General features: G+C 35.7%; 1 protein-coding gene across 1 annotated transcript in view; it reads right to left on the bottom strand.

The window, feature by feature from the left end:
* LOC145673500 (uncharacterized) overlaps positions 1-12,893 on the bottom strand; it is a 110,540-nt gene that overhangs the window by 43,231 nt on the left and 54,416 nt on the right. Inside the window, exons 11-13 of the mRNA XM_081743270.1 lie at positions 11,354-11,626; positions 7,921-8,166; positions 1,356-1,499 (exon numbers count right to left, since the gene is read on the bottom strand). Of these exons, the coding sequence (XP_081599396.1) occupies positions 1,356-1,499; positions 7,921-8,166; positions 11,354-11,626 (663 nt within the window). The remainder of the gene's footprint in view (positions 1-1,355; positions 1,500-7,920; positions 8,167-11,353; positions 11,627-12,893) is intronic.

Raw genomic sequence — 12,893 nt, 5'->3', positions numbered from 1 at the left:
AGACGTGGACCTACTGTTTTAACGTGGAATCTGAACCACATGAGGTCCTGTCGGGAAACGAACCCGGGTCTCCCACGCCAAAGCGCGTACGCTAACCGCAATATGGTGTGATGAAAGAAATGTGTAGTTGTAGTGGTTTATTACGGCGTTCTTTTCATTTACAGTTGAAAAAAAAGTTTTAAAAGATTGTATTCCGCATCCACAGCACGTCCAAAGATGATTAACGTGCAATTATACAGTTCCTCACTGCTGAAGGATGTCAAGGGCATTGTCAGATGAACATGTATGGCGGCGACATATATACATATCGAAAACACCTGTGGTCGATTGGTCAAGAATGTTCCGGCAAGCACGAGCTGAAACAGGTGATTATTCTCGTCCTGGCCAAGCCCATGTTGTTGCCACTAAGTAGTCTGAAGCTATTGTGCCTACAGGCCTATTGTGCCTTTTCCCTTGTAATTTCCACATATAGTATTCGCTTCTTCAATGAAGTCATTGAAAGGCCATAAGTGTCACTCAGATACGAGATGAAGGCTGCTGTCCGTCAATGGTTTGAACACCAACCTTCCAAATTTTACATGGACACAGTCGTTGATTGGCAACTATATGACAAATGTTTGAATGCTTATGATGACTTCTGAAGCACAAATGCTAAGACACACTCATCATGGATGCCTTTACACTATGTATAAAAGGTAGTTAAATACCACTTAGTACTTTCGCAGATACTATCAGAAAATGTTTTCCTTTGATCACACCGTATACTACAATAAAAACTTATGCAAAGATGCAACAATTAAGATGAAAAAACTCCTCATACAATATATTCACTGAAGTTGCGCTTTCTGATTACCATCTACTTTCTAACTTCTAACGCGTTTGAACTGGAGAAGACCGAAACAAAATCTTTAAGTTTAGCGTCTCACCGTAGACTACAGGAAGCAGATAAAAGCAGACAGAATAATTAGCGGAAAAAGAGAGTGGAAGAAAACGGTAGAATAAAATATGGGACTCAAAAGTTCTGAACAGCTTACATAAATTTCACTGTATAATTAAATATTTCAGGCATATTCAGTATTTTAAGTGTTTCAATCGAGCATCAACATCATTTATAGTACCACTTGATACTTCGCCTCATCTATATTCAGCCGTCTCCGCTGGTCTAGTGGCTAGCGTGCGCGCCTTTGGTGAATGTGAACCCAGGTTGGATTTCCAGTGGGATCGTATTAAAACTTCATCGCATTACGATGGTTCGGATTCAATCTCACACTACAGGTCCTAGTCTCACATAGTCTCAATGCTGAAAAGGGACACTAAACTTCAAACAAACAAACAAACAACTCAGTTCTTCTTACCAATTTGTGCTTCCCTTTGCTTATTCCTATCATTTGACACTGACTTAGACTTTATCCTTTTCTCTCTTGGGCCAGTACTCGTTCTCTCCTCACTTGCTGTCCTTTTATTGCTTCGGCGACTTAATGGTGTCTGTAATAAGTCGTCTGTAATGGAATTCAAATAATAATAATGTCATACAGAACTCTATGCGGATTTTGCTGAAACTTAAATAAATAAATAAAGACACATATTACTCAAAAATATGGGATAATCACATAGCAGATACCAGCTTCCAAAATATGGGCAAAATACGTTTGAATGGACATATTTCTCAAATTTCGGTGTAATTTATAACGATCTGAAAATAATCATATCAAACGACCTAGCTCAAACACAAAACTTGGCAAGTTTCAACTTGTAAGTAAAATCAAATTAAATCTCTCAGTTTAACATCTCATAGTTAAGCCCTGTAGGCTAAAGTAGACATATGATTAATGAATGAGAATGTGGGAAAACTCTGAGAAAATTTACGGACACGAAATCCACCACAAGATCACATATGTCGGGATTGAACGAGAGACCTGTCGCACCAGAAGTACGTGGTCTACTACTAATCAACATTCCATTTGTGTTTGTCTTATAGATGAATCTAAGGAACTCTGAGTCAATATCACGACTTCTTCAAATGGCTGACAGACTTCCATAGCCAAGATTCTTCCGCGAACATAAACGCGTCAATGTGCTTAAATTTTCTACTGTACACTGAAAAACAACCAATTTTAAACACGAAAGGAGACAGCGTTAATGGAGTATTGTTATTTTGATACTATTGTATATGTATTTCTGTTATCATTTACCTCCCTCGTGCCTGAATGACTGTCAATCACACATTTCCTGCAGGATTCGAATTCGATCTCCTTGGAAGTATGCATCATTCGAATCCTACGTTATACTGTTGTAAGTTCGCATCTCCTATAATCTTAGTGCTGAAGAGAGAAGCGAAGTCCAAATACGGATACAATTCTGTTAATTAATCGTAATTACCATTAAAAATAATCATTTAAAATAAATCATATCTGTTGCTCAAAACTTCCATTCGTAATTAAATAATTTATTAGTATGTCGCCAACGTTTTCTATCATAAAAAATAAATTTGAAACCCAAAACAATTGGCCATCACTGTGTTTCATCTACATTCCGCTGCATTTGAACACGAGATAATGAAGACATGGCCAAACTAACATTGCTCTTATTTTTGTAATATTAGATAAATGACATATTCTTAACTCCTTATTAGCTGCCCTATATCTCTTAAATTACAAGGCAGATTTGTCCTATTTTTGCTGCTGAGACATACCTTAACCATATACTTTTACATGTTAGACAAATATTTATGTAATTCCATTTGGAAAGAAGCCTACCAGATTTCACACCCCATTCTTACCCCGACTGATCACTGAATTATGACCCCTCTCCTAATAGTGCCACGAGTTTCGTGATGATGCACCACACACTACGGCACTCCATAGCTACGGGGCCTAGACAGTCAGTCAGCACTGAGATTCACGTGTGGTGAATAACCGTTAAGATTTAACAGTGTTAGATAAACATAGATCGCGCGGTTCCGAAGAGAGGGTGCCTCGATCGCGAAAACGGCTGCACTAAAGGATATTTGAGAGCATCTGTAGTGAAAGTGTATCAACATGTGAAAGTGACGAACCATCGCCACAACAGTGCAGAACGACACAAGATTGATTGTTAGGGTAGCATCGCATACACGATTCACAGGCGCAGCACGGTGAAACAAGTAACAAACAAATACAAAAATGATAACTCAAAAACCTACCCTTTATGATCATGCGCTATACATCAATGGCTTCCAACCTTTTTACTGAACGGCTACGACATCGTGATACGAAGGTTTAATTTTCTAGTAATAATAATATAAGTTACAAGAGTAAGACTAGAAGTTTCTATGAAGTACGTAGCGTTGTTGATGACACTGGAGGCGTTGACTACTACACTACTTCAAAATCGATTTAAACTAGTTATTAAATGCTTCATGATTTTTAAATGCTAAGATTTCTCGGAACACATAGTGTGACTGCGTGACATACTACTTGAGAATCACTGTTAACACTACAGAAGTTGATCTGTTTCTATCCAAATATTGAAGTTGTTGCTTATTTAAGATAATCTACCTTGCCAGCACTACCATCAATCACGCTCGATGTGATGGCCACCAGTATGAATCATTGCACAACATCGCAGTTTCCATTATAGCAAACTTCGTTTCAGCTGTATCGGGGTATATTGTCTTACTCCAGTTTGCAACCTTTCCAGAGGCCATTTATCATGCGAACCTGATGTGATGAAAGGCGCCGTCTGAGAAGTCCAAAAACACAATAACCCATGAGACTAGCATCACAAGAATATTCTTGAACGGAATAGCATGAATATCAGTTGCAGCTGCATTCATCGGTAGAAGGCCAGCGATGTTTTGGCCGTGTGACCTAGCTTTGTCCTGGTGTAGTTCCACACGGCGGGTATTATGACCATACAATGCTGGTATTTTATCTGTGTAAACTGAGAATAAGACACACGTTTTGTAAGGCAGCATTGATTGTTATTTTTATTTATTTATTTATTTTTTCGATCATAGAAATCTTTGAGCTTCTCTGCAGCAAAAATGAGTAATAGCCATAAAACCTTTCGAGAAACTTTACTTGTATTGACGCACAAAGTTACATCGGTCTTTCTTATGAACACCTGTAAGTGATGGCCCGAACTTTTCCAGTCACTTAAGCACATCCATGCTTCGTCTCTTGTCACAAATTTTCAGTGGTCAATAGCTAGGTTTTCTGACCGTGGTGTTAACACTTGCACGCTGGCTTTACGGACAGTTTGCAGCCTTAATTTATGATGGATTCGACAATTTACAGTTGATTTGGCCACATGCAATCGTTTGACCATAACACATTGTGATAATGGAGTCTCACAGAGTGCTATGTCCAAAATCATCTTTAGAGCAGATTTTATGTTTCTCTAACGCCCTCTTTGAATGCAATTTCGTTGGTGATATAGGTTGTGGGGGAGACTGCTGTGCATAACGTTTACTTACAGTAACAACAGTGGCCCATTTTACCACGCAACCATTATTCTGAAACTTCTAGTACACGAGAAATGATAGTTTGAATGGGAAAGAGCCATGGCCAACCTTTTCGAAACTAATTTTCTTTTTAGCGATGCCCACAACACAACCTTCATTTAATCTGCTATACAACAGCTGGGAGACTGATACACAGGGATGCAAACTACTTTTGAGGTCAAAATTACTGACGTTGCTGATTTTAAATCTGAAAATACTGACCAAGTACTGAAAATACTAACTATATATATATATATATATTAAATTGGGCACCCTACTCCCCACTGAACAGCTGTAAGCCTATGTTAGCTCAGTTATTAACAAATCTTGCAATATAATATGACAATAAGTTTTTTTTTATTTGCATAATTTGGAGGTCTTGATATGTTGTTTTAATTCTATTTAGATGTGCATTTACGTTTGACATTTTTGCATTTTTTTTTTTTTTAATTATTATTTTAGGTTTTTTTGTATATTTTGTCATTAATGTTAAATTGCTATTTACAGTAATTATTTTTGTTATTTTAGTTCAAATGCGTTTGTTAGATGTAATATAATGAATATATATTAAATCAGAAATAATTATGTAATTATAACGTCAAAAGAAAAACTATAGTCCCTCAGAGTATAAACACTTCATCCAGTTCCTTGCCAGGTGGTAAAGTGCCCAGAACCGACGAGACGTTACCACGTTGGATAGAAACGGATATGCGCTGTATTAAGTAAGATGTGGAGCGAACTTCGCCGGAAACACAAGAAATGCGTCTTCCTACCTCCCTAATGAATTCAAGACTTCTTGCACCCCAAGCACCACTTGTTTCAATAGCGATTGGAGTGAAAACAAACTTTTCGAGAACGTTGTTGTATTTTCTTTGCTTTTCAGCTTCTCTGCGATTAGCAACAGCTCCAGCATTCAATACTGACAGAGGGAGACTTGAATGAGCGTATGTATCAGCGCATGTGAAGTCCCACAATATAGTGACAATAAGTATATTAAATTCAAGAGATGAAAAAATACCAAGACTGTCTTTGTACAACTGTCTAGGCAAAAGCAAGTACATAGAAAACTGAATTGTAGTAAACTCATTTGCATAAGATGAAGCAATAATTTCAGCTGCTCAGGCCAATTTCCCTTGCTTCCTTTTACTCAAACTTAAGAAACTTATTATGATGTTCACTCCTTTTTCGTTTTTTCTTTGAAAAAGGCAGTAATTAATAAAGACTTTCGTTTTTCTACTCTTCCAAATTTTATCAGTCTTTTGTTTCTTTTCATCAGCTCCTTCTTTAATCTTCGTGGCACTGTCAAGTATTACTTGTGCTACATCGGCTCTAACAAGGTCCTTGTCCTTAATGGCTTCTCTCAACCGTTCATTTGCTTCCTTCAGTAATCTATCAGATGTCTGTCTCTTCTCTTCTTCATCTTCCCTTAGACGTTTTAAAGTACATTCTTTTGCTTCAATTGTTTCTTTCTCAATTACAAGTTTTTTTCTTTTTCAATTCTTTTTCAGCTGCCCGTTGTCTTTTCTTTCCTTCTCTTTCTTGTTGTTGTTGTTCCTTCAATTTCCTCTGCTGCTTACAGAACTCTCTGTAGCTCTTGTAAGCAGTAAGTGCCAGATCTAAAAACTCTTTTTATATATACAGTATATATCCTTCCCATCATATATCTCATGTACAGCTGCCTTAATGTGCAAATGAGCATTGAGAACCCTTTCTGACATGTTAGCCCTATCAGGGGTCATAATGCGTCATAAAGAGCTTGAGAAACCTCTTTCAACTTTAGGTGAGCCATGTGAAAGTGAGAGGACTGCTTTCACAATTTTAATACCGCTGGAAATTTATGCTCTCCTAAAATGTTAGTCTTTTAGAAAAATTGGTCCCAATAAACATCTATTCTTTTTTCACTAGTTGTGATCTCATAGTCTTCTAACCTTAATATTCTCCATTTATCCACAAGTGTGTATTCTTTGTAAGGATTCGATTCCCGGCGGGAGCTCATGTGGTTCGGATTCCACGTTAATCAGTAGGTCCACGTCCCATATAGCCTCGCTGCTGAACAGGACGTTAAAATCAATCAATCTTTGTAAGGAATAGGCAAAGCTTTAGCTGTTTTGACAATTTTCTTCCATCTGTCCTCTTTCTTTCTTTCTTAAGGATTCAAACACTCTAAATGTTTTAACAGAGGCTTAGAAACCATAAATGGCTTGTTGAAAATATGCTTACAACTAGCAACATAGTGTTTTCTTGCTTGATGCACGTAAGTTAGTTTATTCTTTTCATGCACTTTACTCAACTCTTCTTTTACATCTTCTCCGCACTTGATTTCCTTCAAAGGAAGGAAATTCTTCTCATCACTGAATGTTCCCACAGAAAACTGTGCTGACGTTTTGCAAATTCGGTTCATAACAGTGCTTATTATGGACCTGAGCCTATGTTGCATGGTGTGGACCAAGTTGCTCTTCTTTTTGGAAGTATCCCGTGAAGTGAGTCAATAAGTGAACACTTGAGCATATAAACAGTACTTCTGCTTTAATTGTGTCAATTTTCAACAGACTTACAATGTTTTTATATTGTGAACATTTCAATAAATGACTTTTGCACTTTGGGATATATATATCAAGAAATATTTCATTACTGCTGGCCATTGCTCTAGAAGTCTACCTGCAGTCTCCAGGGTCAATCATCTACAAGTAACATGCTTGATGAATCTACGACTGGGCAGTTTTAGATCACTTTGAATTTGAGAGAAACTCCAACTTTCCAAAGAGAGTAAAATAATGACTTTTACTGACTTTACGGACCAGTCTACATCCCTGGATACATGTATTCGTACAATTTTGTTGCTCTGTGAAACCCGGTTTGACAAGTATCGCTGTCTTTAAGTTGTTTGAAGTACACATATCAACCACTGTATAACTGTTTGAGCTGAGTGTCTGCCATGTTTTCTTCCACTAGGCTACGTACTTTATTTACATATAATTTTTAATATAGAGTTAATAGTTATTGAAAGTCTTTTTTGCGGATTTCTCGATGCGCAATAATATTTACATAAATTTTGCCAATTGGTTGCTAAGTACTCAATGCAAACAAACAATTATTGTGTAAAAAAGTTTTTTTCTGTGCTATAATAAATTATATTGGTACGCTAAAGGTAGAAACAGTAGCTCATATAATATGAATACATAAATATTAAGGACCACGTCCTCAATCTTTGTTGAAACGGCATCAATGGCCTCAAAGGTTAAGAACCGTTTCTTTATTGTGATTATCAGAAATTTTGACATGTTCTCGTATTTAAATAACATCGAAAGAAATTGAAGTTCTGTTAAGAACCAATTACATGCATGATTTTCTATGTGGGTTACACAGTACTATATAATATAATATAATTAGTTATATTATATTATTAAATAATTATAATATAATTAAATTATATCTACCTGCAGTGTTACTCAAGATTGGAATATCGTTTGAATGTTCTAATTCAGTGCTCTTATTGCTCACAGCTTTATTGTTTTTCCGCAATTCTTTATTATTCTTATTTAGTATGGCTTCCACTTGTTCCTTTTGTTCCCTTTTCTTCGTAGGTGACTCTTTCGGTTTTCTTTCGTCTTTATTTTTCTCTTCTCCTTCTATACCCTTTCGTTGTCTGCCACTACGTAAGCCAGTTTCTTTTTCAGGCTTATCTAAAAGAAAGAGCACATAAAGTAAACATTAACGTCTCTGTTAATTTCCTTTGAATCAGAAATAAAGTACACATTGTATTTTTTTTATCGTTCCCATGAACAAGACTAAATTGCAATGGCGAAATATTATAGCTGAGAAATAACTAACTAAATATATATACATATCATACCGTTCTATGTACTGAACTTTGTACATCACATTTAATTCAATTTATAGTACACTTAAGACGTAATGCCAATAATTTTACTTACAGTTTGTTTTAATTCTTAAGAACTATACATATCTGATTTTCGGCACTTCGCTAAAACCTTAGTCATGGTTTGAAAGAAGAAGAAGAAGAAAAGAAGTTACTATGTCACCGGTGAGATGGCGCTGCAATGGGCACTTCGTCAGTTCTACTCGGTACTTAAAAACTATTATCAGGGGTTGAGCAATGTATTGCTTTTCTGCGCTTTGTGTTTATTTTTTACACACGTTTCATTAGTTAAGGCTACAGGAAAGTGCCGGAAGCTAAACAGTTTGTATCAGGAATTAGAAAATGTGAAAGTAAATGATTTTCTACGCCGACAGATAACAAATGTACAAAAAAAGGATTACAGGTCATTTCACTCTCAATAATAAAGCTGAAAACTAATTATATATCTTTCCATTTTACATTTCTATGAAGTCTGGTTTCATAACATCTTTAAGAACGAAAACGGAGTAATGAAATCCTTCTAATCGTGGAGGAAATTACTGAATTTGACAACTGATTTACATGTTTTATGGCACGATTAAAGAACAATTTTTGAATGTCCGTCCGTCTGTTAGTTTCACACAGAACTTGAACCCAAACTGTTCAACGTATCGAAACAAAATTTTAAACTCACAGCTTTCATAAAATTTTTGTTTCTTCTTCTTTTCTTCTTTTCGAACTTTTACCTAAGATAGTCTGTTCGCTGAAAAAAAAAAGAGAGAGAGAGAGAACAGCTGTTTTATCGAAAACAGCTTTAATTTTTCCCCTTTTCTTTCTGATTTCATAAATTATTATTTCATTAACAACCCTACTACAATTTAACAAAAATCGTTTCTTTTTTTTATATATAAACCAAACTTTGATACATAGTTCAGTAATTGGGGTATTACTCTCTAATAGTTTTCTCGAACGGGTGAGTTTCCTTCGAAAGATTTTTTCGAAAATATGGTTGCGAAACATGATTGCTTATTTTGAGGGAAGAATACAAACTGAAAGTATTTGAAAATAAAATCCGGAGGCGGATATCCAGACCCAAGAGGGACAGGAATTGGGAATGGCAGAAACTTCATAACGAGGAACTGCATAATTTATACCATTTACTAAATACTGTTACGGTGATCAAGTCTAGGACGCTAAGCTGGGCAGGTCATGTAGCCAGAATGGAAGAAAGTAGAAGCGCTTTGAAAGTCTTAACTGGAAGACCAATAGGAAAACATCCATTAGGAAGATCTAGGAGTAATAGGAGAGTAGTAATAATAGTAAGTTAGGGTGAGCCGACTTTTTGTTTTTCCTTTCGATTTTTGATGATGGGTAGTGCGGAAAAGGTCTTTGCACTAGCCATTCGTAAATTGTCTTAATAACAACGCACGAAACAAAATAATGGTACGTTTATCGTTTAACAATATATAAAAGCGCTGTACTTCACGAGAATAGGTTTTCACATGCACACTAAGTAAATGTTGCAGTCTAACTAAGTACGAATAAAGAACACCTCGCATGACAGGTTTTATTCAGAAACACCGCTCCACCTCATCCTACACTAACCTCCATTTCCGAACTTGTAGTCAAAACATGCTGTGCGACGTCATCCAAAAATACGACACATCTACGCATCGAACAGAACAAAAGTATGTGATCGAAGGAACATAAACAGACAAAAGAAACCGACAGGAGATCGAAACAAATCTTACAACTGTTGCTGATTTATATGCGATAAGGTGACAAAAAATTAGCTCATTTAGAAGGCACAGTCCCTAAATAAGACTTAATTAGAGCTTATTAGGCATTTGGAACGCTAAACATGAAAGTACACGTACATACAAGTAAAATAATGGTAATAAAAATAAAAATTAACATATTATTAAAGAATTAAAAAAAATCAAAAGTTTTAGCGAAAGTTCACGGCATTTTCGGCAAATCAAGGAGTTGTCCTAAAAATCTCTAATTTCTTGCGTGTCACCAATAACACTTTTTCTGCATCATTAAAAATCGATTTTTTCCCCTGCCCATTTTATTAAAGGTCCATCTGATACATCATACATCAATAACTGCACCTCAGGATGGTTTCATTTCAGTTTAACTTCCTTCTGTCCATCTTCAGACAGTAATTATATGATGTGAATCTACTGCTAAGTGTGAGGTACCTAACACATGAGCTCCCACTACGAATCGAATGCTATCACTTTAGCTATGAGGAAATTCGAGAGATCGGAGTTCAACTCAAATCTATATGAAACTGCGTAGCAAGAAATGCGTATGGGCCACCGTTAGGGTATGTGAGAATAATTTACCTCACTATTTTTCATCAATTTTAAATTTAAAATTATAATAATAAAAATTACCTATATTTAATAAATACAGCATTATGTCAGCAGAAGAACAAACTGAAGAATGTCATATATATTGAAACGAAACAATCCTTTTGTCCTCTATGTCCCCTAGTGTATTTGACACTAATTATGAATTGTTTCATTTTCAAAAAACTCGTCAGACATTTTCCCTCTTACATGTATACTGAAAGACTAACGCATGGCACAAGAAAGTAGCTTGCTGTAAGGCACCCAGCTGGACATCATATTCGACCAAGTGGAAGCTTCAAAATTACTTTTCTATTTCTTAATTTTTACCTCCCTATTTCTCGCCGTCCTGTCTGATGAAGTGTTTAGCGAATGTGATTTTCATAACGCATCTTCTTCAGTATTGTGTGGTAATGTTGTCACTATTTTTGGAAAGTCTAGGCAAACTCTATCAGATATAAACAATTCGAACATATATGTATCTGCTTTCACATGCACAGGGTCTTAATTATCTCTACATAACGTTTTACAGTGTTTTGTTTACTTCTGACTTCTGCCATTCCTTGTCAGTCAGACACCTTTGTCTACGTTAGTCACTGTTGGTTTGAAAAATTAAATAAAGGAAGAAAGAATGTATAACTTACAAAAACTTACCATCATTTGAGATGAGATCTTCATTAACAGATGGGAATGGGAAACGCATATCTTCCTCTTGTTCATTAATCTCCACTGGCACGTTGGTTCTCTCTTCTTTACGAGAAACAGTCTTGGCTTTAGATATACCAGAAGCATCTTCATCCTTTCTTCTTATTATAGTCTGTGCCTTTCCTTTCTTTTGAGTTTGAAGAACATTGTTTTTCTTGAAGTTTAGTGTTCGTCCTTTTCTTTGATGTTGGGCAAATATATCTTCATCATAAGGTTTGATTTCTGGAGAACAGAACTAGCGTTAATGAATACAAGTTCCCCGAACAAGAAACAAGTATCTCAAACGAAACGTACATCATTATGCATAATACCAAGTGAGACACAATAACTACTTTTTGGTCTGGAAGAAATGATTCGCAGCTATCGACTCAAGACGAATTATTCCTGGGTTTACAGGCTCCACAGATATCAACAGAATTTAAATCTGAAGATTTTCTGGGCAAGTCAAGATGCGTGAATATATCATAATATTCATCTCACCACTTTCACACAAGTTCTATTACAGCTATATTTGCGTTAGTGATTATGTAATAGCATCATCAGAATGGTACTACTATTCGAGATCTCGAACCACTACCCTAAAGTCCCAAAGTGTGCTTGAAGCAGGATTTATAACTAGAGATGGACGTTCTGATATAGCACAATAATCATATTATATTCCTACTGGAGATGAAACATAGAGCATCTACTGGTCCAGCACTCAATGTGGGCTTCTGGTTCAAATATACTGTCATTTCGACCCTAATACCCATTTTAATATAATTAAACATATACCGACAAATAGAGACCCCTCTGGCAAGGAGCTTTTAAGACGTACGCTGATTCATATGCTTAATAGGATGCGATCTTCATCAGAATGTTTATTCAGAAACAGGAACCTGCATTAATTCACAGCAATTTTTACCTGTTACCAGGATGTTCTCTGGCACGGACACACGCAATAATCCCTTTATCCCAGCTACTTTTACTCGGAATGACAGTGCATCTTTGTATATGAACATTATAATAATCATCAGCCGATGGTTCATGTGCAAGTGCCCTTCAACGCCAGATTAATTCTGTCTGACGAGCTTATTTATTATCTCACATCAAACTATGAACAGACCAAAAGATATTCAATAACAGCGCCGTTTAAAATGCATATGGGAACTTTTTCACCCTTCTCTCAAATTCTTAGGCAAGCATAGACTTAAGAATATTTATTAACATGTCACATTTTCTATTGGAATATATTAAAAATATTTGGTTTGCAAATTTTATAATAATAATAATAATAATAATAATAATAATAATAATAATAATAATAATAATAATAATAATAATAATAATAATAATAATAATAATAATAATGATGATGATGATGATGATGAGTAGTAGTAGTAGTAGTAGTAGTAGTAGTAGTAGTAGTAGTAGTAGTAGTAGTAATAGTAGTAGTAGTAGTAGTAGTAGTAGTAGTAGTAGTAGTAGTAGTAGTAATAGTAGTAGTCGT

The sequence above is a fragment of the Thermobia domestica genome, chromosome 16, assembly GCF_964235325.1.
Source record: "Thermobia domestica chromosome 16, izTheDome1.hap1.1, whole genome shotgun sequence".
In the NCBI taxonomy this organism is placed as follows: Eukaryota; Metazoa; Arthropoda; class Insecta; order Zygentoma; family Lepismatidae; genus Thermobia; species Thermobia domestica.
The sequence above is the reverse complement of the archived record's forward strand: the minus strand, read 5'-3'. Positions and strand labels throughout refer to the sequence as shown.